This window comes from Mastigoproctus giganteus, chromosome 1 (genome assembly GCF_048544385.1).
Source record: "Mastigoproctus giganteus isolate SK-2022 chromosome 1, ASM4854438v1, whole genome shotgun sequence".
NCBI classification, from domain to species: domain Eukaryota; kingdom Metazoa; phylum Arthropoda; class Arachnida; order Uropygi; family Thelyphonidae; genus Mastigoproctus; species Mastigoproctus giganteus.
The window spans coordinates 210,499,448-210,523,610 of record NC_143575.1 but is presented as its reverse complement, the minus strand read 5'-3'; the positions used below and the strand labels follow the sequence as shown (position 1 = coordinate 210,523,610).

The window sequence follows — 24,163 nt, the reverse complement described above, 5'->3', positions numbered from 1 at the left end:
CCCTCAATAATGATCGCAGAGAGTGGCAAGTTCTCACATCAAGATCATCATCAACATACTGCTGCTGGCTCACACTTCCAACATTAATGATAATGAATCAAGGGTATATGGCTATAACCCAGAAACAAAGGCCCAGTCCTCTCACTGGAAGAAAAGCAAAACAATCTTGATGAAATAGGAAGATTTTTCTTCTCCTATTTTTTGACTCACAGGGCAATTTTCATTACAAATTTGTCCTGTATGGCCAAATGGAGAAACAAGAACACCACAAAACAGTTCTACAGTAAGTGTGGAAAATGGCCAGAAAACTGGGCTTTGGGGAATTAACAATTGCATCCTGATAATGCAAGTGTTGCTTCCCATTCTAGAATTTCCAGCAAAACACTCCATCACTGTGGTCTCTCACTGCTATACTCATCAGATTTATCTCTCCACGATTTTTTTTTCACCCCAATGACATAGAAAATTATTCAGAATGCAATGCAGGAACTGTTACCAATTCCAAAAGAAGCCTATCAGAAATGTTTCCAGAAAAGGAACCATTTCTTTCCGATCAGAAAAGTATGAAATGTTTGTTTGGTTTTTTTTTAGGAGCATTAGCAACTAAGGCCATATTGCTCTGGGGGTATGCGGTGGTCATTCCCTGACCTTTCTGCATCCTCCGTCTTTGGTGGGCATGGGCTCAAACCCTGGTCTAATCAAGAAGTGTGTGCTACACACTGCTGCTCCTGCCCACCTGGCTGCGGAGGTGCCCCTTTATGGAATGACTACACTAGTAGCTTCAATGATAAATGCCTTGAAAGGATCCCAGAGTTCAACTGAGCATTCTCTTTTTCCACAGTAAACCCCCTCCCTTAAAATTAAAACCTTCGCCCTTTCCATTGACTGCAGAAATCTCATTTGTAATTGCCCAATTTAAGAACACCATAATCACTCACTGTTAATAGTTCATATACAATCATATTTGTGATATTATTTGAGTTACTGTTAATGACCAGATTAAGACTATTCATGCCCCTTCTACTCGCTGTGACATGATGATATATATAATCTCAAGTTGATTCAGAATATTTATCCCAGAGATAGAACTGCCACAGTCGACAATTTCCAGTCAATAACTGGCAAGTTGAAACCCCCACAACAAGGAAATAAGACTAACTGCCCAATCAAACTTCATGTAGAGACTCATCATATTGATCACTAATATATGGTCTGTAGAAAACTATAACTTTTAACTTTCCCTTACCTCTACCTTACATCATTTTGTTCTCTAGAAATTGTTCAGAATTAGGATGCAATCTTGCTGCATTCAGGCAGCTTTTAAGAAACATGACCCTCTCACTTTTGTTTCTCCTTGTCCTTCCTGTACATCATAAATCAAAATAAAACTCATTATCCCCATATGAGGAATGCTGATATCTCTTCAGCTTTTTCCAAAAAAATTATAGTACCATTGGGAACTGGCAACTGTTTAGTAACACCATAAACTGTCACACCTGGCAGACAGGTTCTATTCTACCTATTCTTATTACAAATAAAGTTCCCCGTTTCCCTCATAGTTGAGTCCCATCTGCCTCCTGTTGAACCAAAAACTGTCTGCTCTTGACAATTCATATTAGAGGCCTGCATCAGGATTGCATTTCCTTGCACATCACTACTCACTTGAGCTGATTCTGAGGACTCAATTTTAAATGTTCCAAAGGATTAATCCATTTTCTTAGCAACCTAATATCACCTATTAATGCACCATACTTTAATTTTAGTTCATTACATCATAATAATATCTCACATCTTAGACTTCCAAACTTCTTGGTTTAATTAAGTGTTCTTTTTCAACTTTTAAGAATGACAAAGTTATAATCCTTCTCTTTATGCAGCCTATACTTCTGAATTTTAACTATTTTGATATCTGGTTCCCACAGAAGCAAAGCCTTTCTCAAAAACTAAAGAAAATTCATATCAAATTCATGAAATTCTTATACCTTTGAAATCAACTTTTTTTTTTTTCACCAGAGAAATTATGAACCATTTTGCTGCTGTTTCAAATTTGTCGCTCTATTTTCTAGTTGACAACTCTGTGGGTCTATTTTTGTTTACAACATCATAAACTCTATAATTAATTCTCCATCTCTTCTAGAACATATACCTTTCACTAATTCCAGAACTTATTTCTGACTGATTGTCTGTCCCTCATTATTAACTTGCAAATCCTCTGTTCTGCTTTCTTCAAGTAATAAACAAACACCAAATTGATTAAGAGCTTAACCCAATGTAAAAGAAATTACTCTTTGCGTTTTTTCAATTAAGCCCACAAACTTTTGTATAAATTTCAATGTAATCCTGTAACTATCCACTTTCTCACTTGAGTTTTAGGGCCTGCATACCTTATAGGCAAGAATTATGTTCTTGTTTATATCCTGCACGATGTATATAGATTTAAAAAAAATACACTAACAAAGCTTAATAAGAATAAAATTTATCAACATTCAATACTGCAAAAATCCAAAATTCAAATTATTATATTAATGACACTGAAGCTTGTTCACATCCATAGGTGTATTTTGTCTCTACACATGCGAGTTCACAGACCAATTTGCATGTTGTGCTGGAGGAAAAATCCACAATAACTCATGGGAGAACCCTACTCCCTCTGCTTAAGATCAGCTAATTATAGCCTCAAGTGCAGAAGCTATGGTTAACCAATCTCAGGCAGACAGAATAGTGTTTTTAACCATGAGTTATTCAATAACATTATGACTTAAGAAAAAAGTCATGCTGTTGTTACACAAAATTCAATGTATTCACTGCAAACCTAGTCTACACAGTTCCTCCCCCCCCCCCCAAGATTTCATTGTGTGACAAACACATTCTACAAGGTGGAATGTGTTTGCCTTGAGTGTGCAAACAAAAATTAGACAGTAAGTACCAAATCAGCTTATAAGAAGGATTATTTAACTGTACTAATCTCTAAACCCACAATTTTTTTGTTATTTCACTACAGGAAAACATATTTCTGAGCAATGTGCTTCCATGATCAGTACAACACAGAGGAAGATTATGTTCTATGACAAAAGATGTAAATAGATATTCAGAATGTATGACATCATTTCCCCTATTATATGCTCTTTTGTACATATATTCTTCTGAAAGTTTACATCACATCCCTTTGATGTCTTATTGAAAGAAATTGTTAATTAGATTTTCACTACACAAGTACTATGAAATAATCACACATAACAGTGAATAATGCTATTATCTTGCATTTTTATTTTGAAAGTAGATTGGTGCACTTGACGACCAATTTGTTAACAAAAATAAGCATAAGTTCTCAAAATTTTTAAAAAAATTCCAATTTTAATGCAGTTTTATTTATTTTTGGGAAAAGATAAAGGAAAACTGAGTTTTTGAAAAAAAGACAGAGGAAACTCTGTCACCAATTATATTAAGACAGTGACAGAGAGATTGGCCAAATTGAACAAAATGGATTCTCCATCATAAATCCAGGGCATTGCTGCTACGAACCATGAAAATCTGTAATTCTTCACAGGTCACTTAGAGAATGCTTCCATGGAATTATTTTAAAATTTGGACACTTCACTCATGTTTTTACAATGTTCTGACCTCAACTAAAACAACTGTTTCTGGAATAACCATTTCAAAATGTCACCATGGCCCATTTTTAAATGATTTGTGTTTTCCCCTTGAATTTTGCAAGATAGCTCAGGATCTTTACCAAACACATGTTAATTTTTCATGGATTTGTTTAGCGCTGTGGCCTCCTTTGGATAAAAATTAAATGACACCTGCAATATTCAGTCTTTTTTTCTTTAATCTTTCAAGACAAAAAGACTAACTATGAAAAATCTAGCATTTCACAAGTGGTTATAAGAAACCATGGGCAGAAACTTGCTTTCAGCCAGAAGTTAATAGCAGGAAGCTTGAATAAATTTAAAGGTGGATTGGACAAACAATTAGAACTGATATGCAAATGAAGTATATAAATCTCTCTCTCTGAAGTTATATAAGCTTGCTTCCTTCCATCATTTTGCCAAAACTACTGCAATAATGGGCTTGGAATAATGTGCAGTGGTTACTGCAATAATGGGCTTGGAAAAGCTATCCAACATCTAACAAAAGGCTGATATGAACAAGTAGCAGTGCATCATTGCAGTTTTAAGGCCACTTATTTGCAAGCGGCTTTAAAACTGCAATAATTGTGATTTTTAATTTCAGTGAGCATTTTAATATTTTATTCTCAAAACTGTCTCTGAGTATTAATAACAAAAATAACTTTTTTATCCTATCTTACCCTAAAATAATTTGCTGCTTCACTCAGCTTCAGACGCATTAAGAAATTTTCATCTGTAGCTACTTTATTTTCTATTTCTTGAATTAAAGCAGCAACCAAACTTCCTGCATAGGCATCATGTTGAGGATTATCTGGATCAATGTCATTCCTAAAATAATAATAAAGTAGAAATAAATAATATCATTTATTTAAATGAATTTATTTCAACATATTTCCATATATTAGATTGTTTGTTGTTTGGTTTTTAGGAGCATTAGCAACTAAGGCCATATTGCTCCGGGAATATACGGTGGTCATTCCCTGACCTTTCCGCATCCTCTGTATTTGGTGGTGACGGGCTCGAACCCCGGTCTAATCAAAAAGCGTCATATATTAGAAATAAACCTAATGAAAAATAGTGAGACTATTAAAATCATAATTATCTGAACAGCAGAATTTTGGTTACCTAGGCTTCTCTTATCTGACAGTCCACTTTAACTTACTCAGTAGCTGGCTTTACCCAAGTACCAGCATGCAGATATAGAATATATATCATGCATTGGAATCTGTACAATGACTGCTACAAAAAATACTTGGCTGACTAAGTAATAACAAGTTGGCAATCTGCTGTTAAGAGTAACTGCTGGCATTACATGGCTATCAAGATTATAAAAATATTATTTTCATTTTATAAGAAACAACAATAATATCCCTATTCTTAGTGTAGTTTTTATTTTATTTTTATTTATTATTTTTTTATTATTTTTTTTTTTGAAAAAAATATTATAAATGTTTGGAACATTTATAACCATCTCCTATAAACTAGAGTAAAAAGGCAGCTCTGACTTAAAATACAGGATTCCTTAACATTTGTAATGTCAGTTTTACATCAGAGATAAAAAAGGAAATTTTGGCTTTCCTTTATTTTTGAGAAAGATAAATGTACAGTGTTGGGCACGTTACTCCATGTTCACTGGAAGACAAGAGAATCAAAAGCAATATTGTGCAAAAGTTTCAAATGAAGCCAAAACACCTAATTATCAGCAGTGCCTCTTCATGCTTTAAGAATATCCACATAAAGGAGCAATGAGTGGAAGAAATCATATTATATTTACTTAGGATCTATTTAAAGATATAACTACTCTCAAGGGTAAAGGAAGGGATTTTGCTTTCATAAAGGCAACTACAGTGGAACCAACTACAAATTTAAATGTGGGGGAATTAGGGGAAGTAATCACAGAAACTACCAAACTTTTTATAATAATAAAGAGATATTGTTCAAGAATTAGGCCTAAATGGATGTCAGATGAATTGATAAGACTAGTGCCAGAGAAGAAAAGTGCATGGAATAATTATAAATTAAGGCAACACAGAAACCTACAATAAGTACAAACTAGTCTACAATCAGTTCATTATGGGGAAAGCTAAGGCAGATTATGAGAAGTCCTTGGCTAAGAATGCAACGAAAAGTAACAAAGAATTCTTTGCTTATATTAACACAGGAAGCAAAGGAATGAAAAGAAAGGAAGGAAAGCAATAGATATATATGAATGGCATAGCTATTAATGATCCTGACCAGGTTGCTGACAAACTGAATATCTATTTTGCATCTACTTTCACACAAGGATTTTTTTAGAAATGGGGATGCTGGAAGTTTATCAAATGACAAGGAGCTAAATGATTTTGTGATAACTGTGAAGAAAGTGAAAGAGAAATCATTTATGCTAAATATAAGTAAGGCACATGCAGCAGGTGGGATCTGTCCAATTATATTGAAAAAGATAGCAAAAGAGGTCTGCAAACCTTTAACCATAATTATGGGAGCATACTTGGATTCAGGTGCAGTCCCTATGAAATGGAGCTGTATGAATGTCTCCCCAATTCAAAAATGGAGGATCAAAGGATGAAGTAAATAATTAAATCTGTAAGCCTGACTTCTGTTCCAAAAAAAAATTATAATGGAATAGTCGATGGTTAAAGAAAGTTTACCAAAAAAATTTACATTACAAAAATCCACAGTTTTTAGTAAACACTTCTACATTAAATTATTTATGTTTGCGGGGAATGTGCTTTATCTTAATATATACCACTTTAATCTGTATATATCACCTTAAACAAAGTAACAAAGGAACTGGATGTAAACAATAATTTTGATATCAATAATTAGATTTCAGTAATGCTTTTGACACTGTTCCCCATGAAAGACTGGAGAAAGACTATACAAATTGGAGCAATGCAGCATTAGAGCTAAGTCACTGCTAAGGATAAAAGGCTAGTTGAGTGGGATAAGACAGAGTATTTATCAATGCGTGCTGCTTTTCTTGGATTAACGTTATTAGTGGAGTCCCTCTCCCAGGGTTCTGTGCTGGGCCCACTATTGGTTTCAATATTTATTAATGATATTTATGAAGGCATATCAAGCTTACTGTCAAAGTTTGCAGATGATACAAAAGTTTGCAGGATGATTAAGTACAGGAATCATGGAGGTACACTACTGCAAGAAGACCTACAAAAACAAGACACATTTCTGTGTTGAAAAGCTTCGTCAAGCCCCTTGAGAGTGAAGGAATGAACAGGAGTTTCAGCTATTAAATCTTCTTCTTCTTCCTCAGCTTCTTCACAATTTGCCATTTCATTTGTGAGCTCTCCATTGTGTGTTTGAAGCAGATCAGTGATGGTCGGTTGAAGCAGATCAGCAGATCGGTTGTAGAAACCTCAAGCTGCAATTGGTTAGCAATATTAACGAATGTTTGTTTCATTTTGTATGATCTAGACTCACAAGAATGAAATTACGCTCATTTGAAAAAAATAATTTGTAAACCCAGGAACTCGTAAAGCAAGAACTGTCTGTATACACCCATTCCTTGCTGTATGAGCCTATGTGAGCTTTCGTTGCATTACAAACATGTGTTTTGTCTAAATGAGCATAATTTTCACTCTTGCAAGTCTAGTGACTTTTTTGTCCTTGGCACTCATTGACAAGTCTCATGTCAACATGCAACATTATATATTTATGCTATCTTGATCATATAACGCAAAACCTTGGTGTGTGATTTTTAATTTAATGTCTGAATTTAATCAGTGCACCATGGGTTCAGAGTGCATTTCTGTTAGTAACACAAAAAAGTAAGGAGACCATTAACCATGACACAAATACTATACATAATTGGAAGACTTGAGAAGGTGAATGATATTTGAACATATCCAAACATATATTTGAACATACATTGTGGATGGGCAAACGATATTTGAACATCCACAAAATTATTTTCTTCAACAGTGTATTTTTATCTACAGAAGAATCTACTTAAGAATGTTACTCAAGCATGTGTTGGTGGAATGAAAATAGGACATTTAACAAAAACATGGAATGCAATAATGAAGAAATTGGAAAGACTTAACCCACTGGATCAGAGTCATAACCAACAAAACACAACTCTCGCTTTCTGCATTACCCAAGAGAAAAGTTCTCTCACTTTTGAGACCATGGAGAAAAAGGGACAAATAACATCACGGAACTTTGATTTTAAAGCCAGTCCTGGCTGGTTCAAGTGTTTTATTTATCTTGTAAATTTGCAAAGCCTGCATATAACAGATGCAAAAGTAAATGTAGGCACAGAGGCAGCAAAGGCATTCCCAAAAGAGTTGAAAAAAAATCAGGGAAGAAGGATACTTGCATAGCAGATTTTTAAGTGACAAGATGGACTTTTTATGGAAAAGAATGAAATCTCAAAGATTTATTTCAACCCAAGAAAGTGACAACGGAAATTCTTATCACATGTTTCTATCATAAAAATCACATTTAGTTTGAGAAAAGCCAGCCTTCCCATGATCAAAGGGCTATCTCACTTCTTGGTAGTGGTAATCTTAAGGGTAATGTGAAGCTGATGCCACTGCTAGTGAATTTCTCTCTCTAAATCCTCAGGCCCTTAAAGGATTCAATATAGGAGCATTACCCACAATTTGGCAATTAAAAAAAACAATGCATGGGTGACAAGGGCAGACTACATGTTTCCTGACCGCATCATTGGCCACTACATCACGCTGTGACAAATATAACTTCAGCAACAGGGCACTTCTTTTAATTGATAATGCTCCTGTTCAATCTTCCCAACACCACCTCTGTCCTACAGTACTGGATCAGGGCATTATACCCACCTTCATAACCCATTACTTACAGCTCACCATGAAGTACCTTGTCTCAGGACCTGACAACAAAAACAAACTGAGCAAAAAACAGTTGTAGAAGAACTATATCAAAACGGCAGCTGATAACAATGACACAACCTGGAACAACGATTCAAAAAACATATGGTGTTTGAAAGGCACAGATTTTGACTTTGTTGTCAAAATCTGTGCACAATTCCTAAGGTTTAGATAATGCTATTAAATAAATTCAGCTTGACATTGTGGGGCTGGTATACAAGGTACGCTTTGAAGAAATCAACCAAAATGACAATTGGGATGAATCAGTGTTTCATTTTGAAAAATTAACAGATGAACTCATTCAGCCTGGCAAGATATAACAAAAGGAAAATAATAATAGAAAATATTAAAACAATGAGAACACTAAAATACAAAACTGCATTTTTTTTTTTTTTTGCAACTAGTGAAAAACCACTCAAATTGCAAAGATAACAATCAACAAATGGAAAGAAAGCTGCTTCCAAGTGCAAAGTGGACAAGCCCTTGAATGTTATGAAGAGATATACAAAATGGAGAAAGCAGCAAAAAAATCAAACATGTCAATTTTCCAGCTCTTAATATCAGATGAGACTCAGTCCTCCACTTCAGCTGAAATCTCTATTAGAGGATCATAAAAATCAATGATTAAGAATATTAAAATGTTTTTGGTCTTCTTTTCATTTTTTTTATGAACACTGTATTGATTACATACAGTAAAATTATAATAAATTAACAGTGTTGCTATTCTGATATCTTAATTACATACCTACAACAATAGTTTCAAATTTAACAAAAAAAAGTACATACCATACCTTTTCAGCATGTAAATCAATTTATGCAATAAAAATCATCTAAAATTTTGAGGTCAACTTGTATTCTGAACATAAAATACTAAACTTGAATATGCTTAGGGTGAGCAAGATATTAACTAATACCAATATCTTTACAATTTATTACAGATTTTTTTAAAAATATACATGTTATTCATTTTAAAACCACAGAATTGGTTCATTTTTTTCATCAGACAAAAACAGTTTGTGGAATTCAATGAGTAATTATTTTTAGATTTACTTTAACAGTTCTCTAAAATTAACTTTCAAGACTGCCAAATTCTTATAGCAAACGCACTTCTACATTGTTATATAACATATGTACACATATAGCAACAATAAAAATGGTGTCATCAACCACTACACCTTTAGGTTTTAGGCTCCTGACCTTTTACACATTTTCACTTTCTTTACAGATTACTTGCAGTATAAAATGTCACAATGTAAAATTTTAAGGGAAAAAGCAGAGATAACTGAATTAAAAAGTAGAGATATTTTTAATACAGATTTTATAGTAACATGCCATTATATGAGATGCCAAAGGTGACTAAAAAAGTAGCCTCCACTTATACGGTGAATGTATGATTAAACAGTAATATTCTGGGTAAAAAAAAATAAGCTGACTGATATGCTGGAATAATAGTAATAGTATTTGCCGTACAGTGCAAAGAAGCCACATGCTTTTGCTACACTGTCAAAAAAAGAAAAAGAAAAAGGTAAATAAGAAAATACAAATTATGTACTTCCTTATTCACACATCTAACTATCCAGTTGACTTAAATTTATTCAAACTGTCAGTCTCAAATGCCAAGCTAAAAGAAAACTTCCTACAATCTAGTCTAAACCGTTTCCCCTGTAATTTGAATTTATGGCCATATGGAATTAATTTGAATTTATGGTTCAGAATTCTTTATAACAGTAAAAATTCCACCTTCATTCATTTTACTAATTTCTCTCGGAGCCATCGGTTTAACTCTGAAATGCCTGGCTGCCAAGCTCTGTAGCCCACATAATTGGAGTCTCTCCTCATATGGTCACCCTTTTGCCGATTTAACCATACAAGTTTCCCATCTTTGGACCCTTTCAAGAAGCTCAGTGTCCTTTTTCAGATGAGGTCTCCATACCTGAACACAGTATTCCAAATGTAGTCTTACAATTGGCTTATACAGTGAGGTTATGACCTCCCTATGTCAACAGGATAATATTCAATAAATCAAATAGGACACCATGGACCTTGCTGGCTGCCTGTTTAAACTGCTCAGAAAACTTCATATCTGCCCGTATTGTAACTCCCAGATACATAAAGGCGCCTCCGTAGCCAGGTGGGAAGGAGCAGCAGTGCATAGCACACGCTTCTTGATTAGACCGGGTTTTGAGCCCGTCACCACCAAATACGGACGATGCGGAAAGGTCATGAAATGACCACCGCATATTCTCGGAGCAATATGGCCTTAGTTGCTAATGCTCCTAAAAACCAAATAACAACAACAACCCAGATACATCACCTCAGTGTCCCTGCTGGCAAAGTTCCTGTATATCACTGACAAACCACATGAGTTGTCCTAGCAGTCTATCTACATTGCTCAGAGAATTTCATATCTGACTGAGCAATTACTCCAGGCCTTTTTCATTTTCCCCCTACCCTGAGTGCGGTACTACACAGTTGGAACATTAATCTCTGATTACTACTACCCATAAGCAGTATCTTGCGTTTGTCACTGATAAACTTCAATTAGTCAGTTGGACAGACAACTTGAGTAGTCAAGACCTACTAATTTTCGTAAAATCGGAAAAATGCTAATAATTTATTGTAATTTTTCCTTTTAGAGGATTTGCAATCTCATTATGGATTTAAAATAAACTTTGTGGATTTTTTTGAAAAGGGTAGGTTAGGCTACTTTTGGAAATTTTGGAGGAATACTAAATTTTAGGAATATTATATATTTTATTTTAAGGCAGAAGAATACTCTTACCTGGGGTTTTCTTCAGGAACGGCTGCATCCAAGTGAGGTGTAATTCAGGAGAAGGTGTTGAAATTGCACACTTATAGTTTGGGAATTTCCAAATTCCCAAACTATAAGTGTAATACGGTGAGGCAGGAAATTTTTCCCCTCCACCCTACTTCACCCTTTTTCGACTACTCAACACCCCTCCCACCACGCTTTTGAAATACGGCAATGGAACGTATCCAGGCTATAAAAGACAGCCTCGACATGTATTCACCCTCCTTTGAAGATGGTATTAACAAAAAGCCCCCATCAGGCTTCAGGACATCGTATCCCTTTATGCCTACAATTACTCCCCATGCAAGGATTTAGGACAAAAGCTGGCTTTTTCCTTTGTCCTCCTTCCATATAATTGCAATTTCAACACCTTCTGAATTACACCTCACCCGGATGCAGCCTGAAACAGAACCCTGATGCAGAACTCTTACCTGGGGTTTTCTTCAGGAAAACCCCAGGTGGATTTAGAGTTCTGCAATAGCCTAACCTACCCTTTTCAAAAAAATCCACAAAGTTTATTTTAAATCCATATCAGATCACAGATCCTCTACAAGGAAAAATTACAATAAATTATTAGCATTTGTCCGATTTTACGAAAATTAGCAGGTCTCGACTACTTAAGTTGACTTTAGGACCTCCACATATTTTTTTAATCTATATTTAACTTCAACTGCCATTTCTCAATCCATCTGCCTAATTTTTCAAGATTGTATGTATTACAGTAGCATATCTTGAAAATTCTTGACACCATTCTTTGATAAACTTGAGAAAAATTCTTGAGACAAAATTTGAGAAATTCTTGGGAAATTTCCCAAGAATTTCTCAAATTTCTTGAGAATTTCTCACCACCGCATGGATTCTATTAAAGAATCCACTCATGGTTTAGTATCTTATACCATTCCTCCAAATCAATATTAACTTCCCCATTAATATGTTCACTGCTGCTGATATGCATCAAAGTGATGCATCATGACATACAACATATGCATCATTTTAAGCAGTCACTAAACAAGTGCTGTGAAAGTAAAGGGGCCCAAAATTAGAAACTGCTTAATATCATCACACCAACTGAACTTCAGCTATTTGCAGCAATGCTTGTTTTTTTTTTTTTTTTTTTTTATCATTAACTATGTGCTGAAGACATGATACTCATAAACCTGATGAACCTTTGATAATTTGAAAAAACTAAAACTTTATCAAAAGTGTATTCAATGTATACAAACTAACCAAAACATAAGCAAAGAACAAATAAAACTGTGCCAAGTATTCATGATTTAAAAAAAAATAAATTATTTAACAGCACTTGTTTGCTGACTGCATATGTACATCACCACATCAATTAGGTGCCATTTCATGTACAGTGCAGACAAATTAAAAACAACTCATCTGATTTTCACATTTTCAAAAATACATATTTAACTTCTTTTTTTTTAAGAGCGTCCTATGTTTGAAAAAGAAGTATATGCACTTACGATAATATTCTTCAAATACATTGTTACTGACAAGAAAAAAATTTACTTGTATTACTATTAGTCTAAAAAATAGCAACTTCTTTTTTAAAACACATTCCCCAGTATTAGAAGACTTTATCATCTTGTGAGTGACCTGTGATGTTAAACTAGATTCCACAACTTAAATCCTTCCATCCACAGAAGCTTAAGCTCAAGTGTTACAAGAGTTTGGGGGGGGGGGGGAGAGAGAGAGAGAGAGGAGAGAGAGAAGAGAGAGAGAGAGAGAGAGAGAGAGAGAGAGAGAGAGAGAGAGAGACTGAGAGAGAGAGAGAGAGAGAGAGAGACTATTTCCATAGTGTTCCAGCAATTTTGTGAAAATTGCACTTTGGCTTTGGTAAAATTAGAAAATGGGGAAAAGATCAACATAGCGGATAGAAAAGCTACTAAAATTAAGGTTATGAAGGAATGTGGAGGAACAAAACAATGAAATTGCTCAAATTCTTGTTATACATAATGAACAGTTTGGCAACAGTTAATGAAATGGCCAATCCTGGAAAAGCTTGCAGTGCAGAGTTGGAAACTGTGGAAGAGAAGAAAACCCATATCAACAGCAAGAGCCAATAATCACCTATATCGTTTGTCTTTTCTTTTTATTTTTTATTTTCTTTTTATTTTTTTAGGTTCTTGCCATTGAAATCTCAGGGAAATAGGTGGCAGGACCTGCCAGAGTAAATGCAAATTACTAGGTACCTGGTCTGCCTCCACGGGACGAAAGTGGGGCAATGTCAGGCCTCAGCAGGGGTCTGGCGGCTAAATGGCCAGAAGAACAATGGTACATGACACCACACATTTCAAGATCCATACACTTAAATCTCTGGCCTTTACAGTGAACTGTATCACCACACAAGTAAACTACGCAGAGATGGGGAAACCCCTGGTGCCGTTTGACCCTAGATACACTTTAAATCGTTTGTCTATTAAAGACAAGTTTGCTTCCTTTGAAAGTCTTGCCAAACAATGGAAGGAGGCAAATAGCATAACAACTACAGAAAGAACAAACTGTGAGAAGAAGGTTGTTTGAAATGGATATAAAATCATATTTCCCTATCAAGAAACCAATACTGACAACAGAGACAAAGGGGGCATATGTTGCATGGGCCAAATTGCACCAACATTGGTCTAAAAAGCCTGGCAGAAAGAAAACTTGTATAAGGCAATTATAAAACCACATTTGGAATACTGTGTTCAAGTTTGGAGACTCATCTGAAAAAAGATACTGAGCTTCTTGAAAGGGCCCAAAGATGGGAAACTGAATGATGAGATTGGAAAACAGAAGACTATACAAGGAAAGACTCCAATTACGTGGGCTACAGAGCTTGGCAACCAAGCAACAAGCACTTCAGAGGTGACCTGATTAAGGTTTATAAGGCTCTGAGAGAGACTACTAAATGAATGAAGGTGGAATTTTCACACTTATAAAGAATTCCAGAACTAGGGGCCATAAATTAAAATTACAAGGGTTGAGGATTGGATTAGATTATAGGAAGTTTTCTTTTAGCCAACAAGTCGTTAATTGCTGAAACATATTTCCCTTGCAGGTAGATGAGGCTGACAGTTTGAATAAATTCAAAGGTCAACTGGATAGTTACCTATATAAGGAAGGAAGCATATAATTTGTATTTTCTTATCTACTTTGTAGTGGGTTTTTTTTTTTTTTTGCCAGTGCAGCAAAAGTCCGTGGCTTCCTTGCACTATACGGCAAATACTATTACTAAAATTGTATGTATGTTATATGATTTTATATATATGTTATAAAAGATGTATGTTATATGGCTCTGAGTGCTGGCTGTCAGAAGAAAAGAAAAACGAGTTTTAATGTCAGCAGAAATGAGAATGCTAAGGTGGAGTTGGGAATAACTCTGAGAGATAAAAGGCAGAATGAAGATGTAAGATAGAAGATGAAAACTGCCCCCATCAACTTGAAGATTAGGGAGAACAGACTTAGATGGTGTAAGCATGTCCAGAGCCATGGTTCACCCACATTACCAAGCATGTGCTTAGCTGCCAAGTTCCAGGTCGAAGGAGGAGAGGCAGGCCAAAGACGACAGTAGAGAGCAGAGTGCAGCAAGATATGCAGGAACCAGAGCTCACTCCAGCAGACTGTGCCACCATACTAAGTGGAAGCATTCCATCCATGTCAATGACCTCTAACTGGGATAAACAGTCAGATAAAGTAAAGTAAGTACTATTACTAAAACTGGCAATCTCTGCATCCTTCCTGTACAACAAAGACAGTCAAGTTCTCGACTAGTGCAATGGTCTAGGGATGTTTTGCAGCAAATGGCGTTGGAAGATTGTATTTTTTTGATAGCACTGTAGATGCCATTACATATAAAGATGTTCTTTCTTCTAGAATGCTACCTTCAGCAAGAGAACTGTTTGACAGAGAATTTATTTTCAAGATGACGCAGCTCCATGTCACAGAGCTAAGAGTATTAAAGGCCTTTTGTGCTTAAAAATGTTAAACCTTTACCCTGTCCTGGTAATTCACCTGATTTAAACCACACAGGAAATCTATGGATGCTATTAAAGAAGAAAGCTCACAAGAAAAATTGTTGCTCAAAGACTGAGTTAATGGAGGCAGTAATTAGGGTATGAAATACCAGCAGAAACATAAAAAAACTTGTACATTCCATGCTTGGATGTTGCAAAGCTGTAATACAATCTCAAGGATATTCAACTAAATATTAAATATACGTTACTCTTTGGTATAAAAAAATGTTCAAAGTTATCATTATTTGCTATTATACTGTACAGTTCTTATCAACTGGTAAAAATTATTTTACCCATGAATACCAATATTATTTTCAGTCAGTATCATCCCAATAATATGATCACTTTTGAAGATAAAAGTTCGACAACAGAAATATTTTATATATGTATTTTTACTAATAAATGCTAAAAATACTTAAAAACAGTAGGAAGTGGCTATTAATTTGTCTGGCACTGTACATACACATTTGCAAGCATATTAAACTGTTGTGGAAGTATTAAGAATGTTACTGCTTTCTTTTAACACATCAGTAATCAACTGAGTAAGCACTCTGGTAAATGCTCGCAATTTAAAAAAAAAAAAACTTTAAAAAAATTCAATTGAAATGATAATGACATTAATTTTAGTATTCCTTCGATATAAATTTGTCATTAACTGAGCTAAAATTCAAAAAAGCATGGCTTGAAAAAAAATCAGATCCCTAACTATTGGGGTAAAAAACAATTTTTTATACACCAACAGTGAGGGATGATAATAATTTTTTAATTATTATAATAATTTTTATAATAATGATTTTAATTTTTTTTTGACATGACTGACTAATTTTTTTCAATTAAAAATTATATAATATTAAAAGAATAAAGAATATACAACTCCCTCTAATTCATATTGCTTTATTCTTGTTTAAAAAAAAAAAAATGGTAACAGTGAAGTGAGATACCAATGCACCTGTCTTGGTGTATGGAACCATTGGATAAGATTTATAACTATGGTGGCTGAGATTACATTACAATAGATTAGATATGTTATCCATTTTCCTGGCATTTGATTTGCATCTTAACACCTCGACCTTCCGTAGGCTTTGTTATAAATCTTATCCTGTGGTTTTTTTTACACTGAAATAGGTGTTGTGGTGTCTCACTGCACTGTAACCTATTCTCTCCAGATGAACTGTAAAAATTATACCTTCTAGCCTTATTCCAATATTCATAGCTTTTTGAGCTAACTAAGAGATCTTTTCTTAATATGTATGTATTTTTTTTAACTATGTGTCCCTTATACTATTAAAATAGAATATGGTACTACAAAATGCACAATTTTAAACTATTAGGGAGTAGTTGGATATGCCCAATTTAAGAGGGCTAATTGAACAGGAATCCTTTCCTTATTCATCCACTCACCCATCACAAGGGCATATTCACTTTTTGGCATCTGAATGAACTCTCAAAACACTGAATACTCATATGGAATCTATTAAACACCAATTATACAATTAACTGCTCATAATCAGTAGTACATCCAAACATAACAGAAAACGCTACATAATTATTTATAGAAAATTAGTGGAAAGGGTTTATGTGGGAGGATATGATCTCATTTGCAAATTCTCAAAAATAGTAGAAAATAAAAATTAAACAGAGTTATTATTTAGAGTACTACTAAGTAAGAAAGACCACTTAGTTTCAGTATTTAAATCTGAAACATAACCAATTTTATTTAGTTCTTGGGATTGTTTGGGGTCCAACTGTACCAAACATCCTTTGCACCCCAATAAACTAATTTAAAAAAATATTTCACATGGAAAAGTGTCTTTATTAAATCTTTCTTACTCAGAAAAAGAAAAAAAGTACATTATCAGATTTCATGCAAGTGATAAATCACTGATGGCACTGTTCATCTTCTAAGTTTTTTTATTCATAATGGCCATACAGTTAATCACAATTATTATTTTGAAGTTTTGTAACTGCTGCTTTTTAACCTTTTCGCAGCTGTGGAACTCTTGTAAACCAAAATTTTTAAAAACAATAAAATATACATACATGTGCAAACTGAATAAAAAATCAAGGATAAAAAATTGTGGGAAATTTGCTGAAACCCAGAGATCCACATGGCCAATTAAAGTTCCATGAACATAGACTGAAAACTAATTGCACATCTGAAACTATTGCACTGAGATTCTTCCTGATGCAAAAAACATCTTTGGCCAAACGAATCAATTCTTTTCCACAAAAAATACTTGCAATATACTTTCTAAAAACAACTTTGGCATAAAAAGTAAAATCATGAAATCTGTTCATCCCCCTTGGTCCCCTTATAACTGCTTTGTTTATACTGCACTTAAAAAGCCCACAAAAGCAAAATATTTTCTACGGATAATGATATTAATGTGATGGCTGTTTTGAAAGATATCTCAAAATGTGTTTGAAAATTGCTGAAAACTAGTTCAAAGTTCCTTTTGAGGGGTCTGGCCCAAAATCCCAACAGGTCAGAATTCTAACAGTCGTAAATCCTGACAGTATCTATTATAATATAATTCTACATATTTATTAGTTTTTTAGTAAATAAAAATTTACCATATTAGATTAATTTTGTATAGAAAAAATATAAAAAATTAAAATTTTAACGACAAATATCTCTTTCAATTTGAAGATCGTGTTTTCTGTTACAGAAACACAGTCTTAAAATACGATTGGCAAATAAAAATGGCTTAATTAATTTTACTTTATTATATTGCATTTAATTGGTAATTTTTCAAGTAGAATTTTGGTATTTGTATAGGGCTGATTGGTTGGTTTGGGTTTTATTGGTGCATCAGCGACTAGGGCCAGAACCAGGTCATATAAAAGAGATTTATATTTCAATGACCTAAAAAATTAAGTCACTATGTCAATGTATAGAAATAAATATATGTAAAACCTTTATAAAGAGGGTAACTTTTAAATACGGGTAAAACTTTTTAAACATTTTAAAAAACTAAAAATAGCTGATAAATTTGCATTGTCGGATGAAATCTGACTGGTGTATAAGGCTCCGTCAGATGGCTAAAAAAAAGTAAAATATAGACGACATTCGTGCCTGTAAAGTTGGCACTTGGATAAAATGTCTTACTGTTAAAATGTGGTATTTGAATAGGGAATTTGAGCATTAATTATAGGTATTACATTGAAATGCTAAAGATAAACTTGAAATAAGAATACTTTCAGAATATGAAAATTTGGAGTACTGCAATGTATTTTGGCAGCTGCGTAACATTTGTCATAAATATCATTAGCATAACTAAAACTGTAATTATACAGGTATTTGTTATGAGCTGTACTTTCACGAATTTCTTTGACAAGTACATTAGGCATGACCTTGGGCACCAAGCAGGATATTCCGAAAAAATATCCCATTTTCTTCTTATTATTATAATACTTAAGATTATTTAAATATTATTATTATTATTAAGATTATTGAAGTATATTAAGATTATTATAATACATAAACGTTTGATTTTATTGTATGATTTTTTGCAAATTTTAATCTGTGATTTTAATATCATTAAACTGATTATTGTTAGTAATGTGGTTTTTGTGAACTGATATATATACAGGGTGTCTCAAAAATACACGGTAACTTCAGGAATGAGTTCCTCATATGTAGACAATAAAAATATTTTATATCAACATAGTTCCGGAAATGCTTGGTATCAGAGTTTTGAAGGTCAGTCTATGACACTTAACTGTTCACATCACCTTATAGTAATTGTTCAAAATGTCCACCTTCTGCCTGAATACGAGCCCCGCATCAACGTCTCATGGATTCGCAAAGACAATGCTAAATTCCTGACATGTTTCGTATTGTCTCACAACCTGCCACAATTCGATTGCGGAGAGTTTCTACATCCGCTACCGGAGTAGTGAAAGTTTTGGATTCCGTCTCGTGTGAACTATGCTTCATCTGTGAATATCACTAAGGCAGGAAAGTGAGGAGTTGTACCACACTGCTGCAAGAACCACTGGCAGAACATTACTCGTGCAGAGAAATCTGCTGGTGACAAGGCCCGTACCCGTTGCAGATGGTAAGGATACAGTTGGTGTTCTTGCAACACTCTCCAAATAGTCGAACGTTGAACAGCCAGTTGCATTGATATTCTGTGTGTGCTAATTCCAGGAGTGGCATGCACAACATCCAAAATCTTTCTCTACTTAAGGAGTCGTAGATCTTGGTCGTCCTCTGTCGGCAGCACAAGGTGTGTAAAGGTCCCGTGTTCACGCCGATGGATACCTTCAAACGTTTTCCTGTCTGGACATCTTCGTTCTGGGAACCTTTCGTGGTACAAACAACGAGCCTCCAGAGCATTGCCGTCCGCTAAACCATACATAAAGTGCATATCCACTTGCTCCTGACTTCAGTACATGGTCGGAATGGAAAACCACCAGATTCTGTCAGTACCTTGTGATGAAGGAAATCACCTGCAGAAGATAAGACATTCCGGTTAATAACTCGGGAACCAAGCATTTCCAGAACTATGTTGATATAAAATATTTTTATTATCTACATATGAGGAACTCATTCCTGAAGTTATGCCGTGTACTTTTGAGACACCCTGTATATATAATAAAATTTTAATGTTTTTAGTGGCAGTTTTGATTACATGAAAAACATTTATTGCAAAAATAGTTTCTGAGATATAGAATAACTTTGTTTTTTTTTAAATACAATTGGTATGTCGGGATTTTGGCCTGTCAGAAATCTGGCTGTCGGGATTTTGGACGGCACCATCTTTTGAGATATCCGTTGAAAATATTGGCAAACAATTAATTAGTTAAACTGAATGGACAGATAAAACAAACTATTTATAAGGAGATAAAATTCACTGATCCACAACAATAAACATGTTTATTATAAAATTACTTATTACTTTATGGTCATACTTCATAATATTCATGATGTGGATAAATGTGAAAAAACTCATTATCATTCAAACATGTTTCAAATCAATGGTTAAAAATTTTTTTAAAACAAATTCACATACCAAGGTTTTTCCTCAATCCACTGAGCTAAAGCACAACGGACATCAATTGAAAAATTCTCTCCATATGCCAACTGTACTTGTCGTAAAGCATCACCATGTAATTGCTGAACTTTTGTCCACAGAGCCATCTACAAATGTAATATGCTTCTTTACATATTTCCAACAAATTGGCTATATCTAATTAATAAAATATAGAATATAAGCACCCACACAACATATCAACATAAAGCATAAGAAATCAAATTTAAAAGTAACTCACGAACATTAGAAAAGGTTATAAATTCCCAGAAGTGAGATCATCTCATAAAATTAAACATGTGAAGGATACATATTTATCAATTAACTATTCTCACAGCTAAATAAGCAATAAGTTTATTGTTCTCACAAGAAATAATTCAAGATGAACCCCATACCTGCCAACTTCCAGAAAATGGAAGTTGAAAACTTTTAATGGAGATTCTTCTTTCTGCTCAAATGATATTCTAGAATGTTTTTTCCAATTTAATAATAATACAGTAAAAACTTGATTTAACAGAGTGTATGGTAGTAGGCCATTAAACCTGACTGTCTGTTAAACTTGGTTACACTTGAAAGAAATACATATAATCTCCAAATTTGCTAAAATGTTATTGGGTATTTAAGTGTAGTTTTCCCCTCCAGGTTTCCCCCTATTAGCAGGTCTTACACTTCTTGTGGTGAGGCTTGCGCCAAATCTGGTCATGTGCGTGTAGTGTTTTGTGTGTAAATTTTCTGCTCTGTTCTGGTATTACATTGTGTGACCTGACAGCTTATCAAAAATCTCATTCTGGTAACCGGATCAGCAAAGAAAGTTCATCAGGGACATTACTATCTTCTTTAAGGAAAGAGTCCAAAGATCGTGGATCAAATTTCACTCTATCATACTCCATTAATAGGGCAAGATTAGTATTAACAAATATACACTATGTACAATTAATAGCAAGTCCAAGTTGGCTTCAACAGTTCACCAGACAATACAAGTCCAAAAGGAAAAACCACTGGAGTAGCTTTCCCAAGGATCAAATAGAAGAATCTTCAGAGGCAGCAGAAATAAAAAAGTAGTTCTAATATATAACAAATCATTGTTACTATCTAAGAGAAGTAGTCACTGTTAGAAATCATAGAAGTAACTTTTCAGTACACCAACCCTGAGAACCAAGAACACCAACCAAGAACAACAATCTTTGGTTAACTGATAGAAGTTCATCTCTCCTTTTGAAGACAAGTAACAAATGTATTAGAAGCATTGAATGCAACCTGAGATTGAACAAGTAAGGAATTATTTTCACTAGTGAAGAGTCCTGCAATAAATTGAAATTCTTGTCTATAGTCCAAATAGTAATGACAATCAAGTAAGATATGATTCTCATTCTCTTCAGCACCACACAGACAAAGTGCAGTGGGAGATAGTCCTAGTTTAAACATTTACTATTAATGCTGCCATAACCCAACAGCAGGAATGTGCCATGCAATCTTGGAGAAAACTATAAAAATTCTTTCTTCTTGAACTCTCTAACTAAGGGTAAAAATTCTCTCATTACACTACCAAGATCTGAGGTATTCCAATCTCTTTATCCTTATATACCTCAATGAGATCACCGCGCAGGTGCCTAGTGGCTGGAGACTAGGCACCTGCGCGGTGATCTGATTGAGGTATATAAGGCCTTGAATGGGTTGAGCACGCTGAATTCTGATGGGATCCTTCCACTTGTTCAGATTACGAACCTAAGCGGGCATAAATTCAAATTAAGAAAAGACAGATGTAGAATAGATGTGCGGAAATTTGTCTTTAGCCAGCGGGTGGTTAATTGCTGGAACAAACTTCCATCTGTCGTTGTGGAAGTTGATAGCTTGAATAAATTTAAGGAGGAACTGGACAGGCATTTGGAGGGAATGGTGTGATTTTTTTTTTTTTTTTTGGCTGATGCTGCATAAGCTCATACATTTGCTTTCTTGCATCACATGCCACTACTACTACTTTGCCACTTTTCATTGTAGATGGAATGCAGTCTTTTCCTTTCAGAAGCCAAAGAAACACTCAAATCAAGCTGCATATCTTTCAAGGAAATAGGGTGTGCTTTTTTCAGATGATAATTCAAGTACAGTATTTGTATTGAATCTCAATGTACTAGTAGTTTTCCCAACAAAACCTGTAAGGTCAAAGTAGATGTAGTCCTACATGCTCTAGACATCATCAGGAGGGCAGCATGCTGGGCCTGTAACAACTGTTTAATCACAGCAGACAGTAGCTCTATAGCCCCTAGCACCTGCACAACAGGTAATAATAGAAAAAATGACAATTGTAATACAGTCTGAGAGAGTGACCTCTCAGACCCCACTCCTTTCTGAGTTAAAATGTTATAAAAAAATGTGCTGTACTATTAAATAAAAATTGTTAAATGTTTATAATACTGTACTGCACTTGTGAGTTGAGTCAACAGTGTAGCTAGAATTTTTGGGCACCTATGCAAATATCACCAAAAGGCCATCCTCTATTTTTATTAACATGAAATGCAATGCCAATGCTTTACTCGCAAAAATATTATCCATAACATACACGTTAAATAAAATTCAATGAATCTACACTATAAAAAACTGTTAAAAAAGTTTGTCTGTCAAAATAAGCAATTTAATAATCTATAACAATGGTTCCCAAACTACTGAGATCTATGGATCCTTTTAAACATCAAAAAAAAGTTTACAGGCACCCTCAAAAATCAAAACAAAGTTTGCAGACCCCTATATGCATATATATAGGGTGATTCAGGCTGAATAATAAATATTTTGGGAGGTTATAGTATCAATTAAAAAAGTTCATATAAACAAGTGTCCAATTCTCAATGGATATGGAGATACAGCTGTTTGAAACTGGCCCACACAGCTCCCCGAAACAGATGTGGCCAAGAAGTGGCTATAACTGTTTGGTGTTAGCAATGTTAAGGACATCTTCACACATCTCAAATATGTTAAGCACATCTTCACACATGTCAAATATGCCGATATAGTGTTTGTCTATGGATTTTGTGGCGGAAGTGCTGAAGTGCTACTGCTGCATCAACAGTTTCCTAACTGCAGAATACCAGGTTCAACAGCATTTTCTAATGTTTACACCAAACTGTGTGAGATTTATACAGTTCCCAACGCTCGTATTTCTTCTGAACGTGCAAATAAACAAATGTGGATGAAATAGAACACATTCTTCGGTTGGTAGAATGTACTCGAACTATTAGCACATGAAGAATTTCTACACGTATCGGTGTTCCACAGACAAGAATATGGTGAACATGGCTTGTATCCATTTCACATACAGCGGGTGGAACACCTTCAACCAGGAGACAATAGCCAATGATTGGAATTTTGTCAGTGGGTAAATGATAATTGCCAATTAATTCCATTAATAATGTTCAGCAATGAAGCTACTTTCACCCAAGATGGTATCAACAACTCTATAACTCTCATAGGTGGTCAGATAAAAATCCACATGCCACTGTAGAAACAAATTTTCAACATCGCTTCTCTGTGGTGCGGTATCATCGACAATCAGTTGATTGGGCCTGTTGTGTTACAAAGTCATCTTACAGTGCCCATTTACTTAGAATTTCTGAAAAACAAACTTCCACTACTATTGGTGTTTCCTTGGCTACAAGGATTGGTATGTACTTTCAGCATGACGGAGCTCGTGCACATCATATCCATCCAGTGATACAATATCTAAGTTGAACTTTCCCTGAATGATGGATCAGCCGCAGTGGCCCCATTCATTGGCCACCAAGGTCTCCAGACTTCACTCTGTTAGATTTTTGTTTGTGTGGATGGA

General features: G+C 34.6%; 1 protein-coding gene across 1 annotated transcript in view; it reads right to left on the bottom strand.

Annotated features, from left to right (window-relative positions):
- The window catches only part of Stat92E (Signal transducer and transcription activator Stat92E), a 478,242-nt gene that overhangs the window by 435,095 nt on the left and 18,984 nt on the right, over positions 1 to 24,163 (bottom strand). Inside the window, exons 2-3 of the mRNA XM_090375942.1 lie at positions 20,329 to 20,456; positions 4,310 to 4,457 (exon numbers count right to left, since the gene is read on the bottom strand). Of these exons, the coding sequence (XP_090232068.1) occupies positions 4,310 to 4,457; positions 20,329 to 20,456 (276 nt within the window). The remainder of the gene's footprint in view (positions 1 to 4,309; positions 4,458 to 20,328; positions 20,457 to 24,163) is intronic.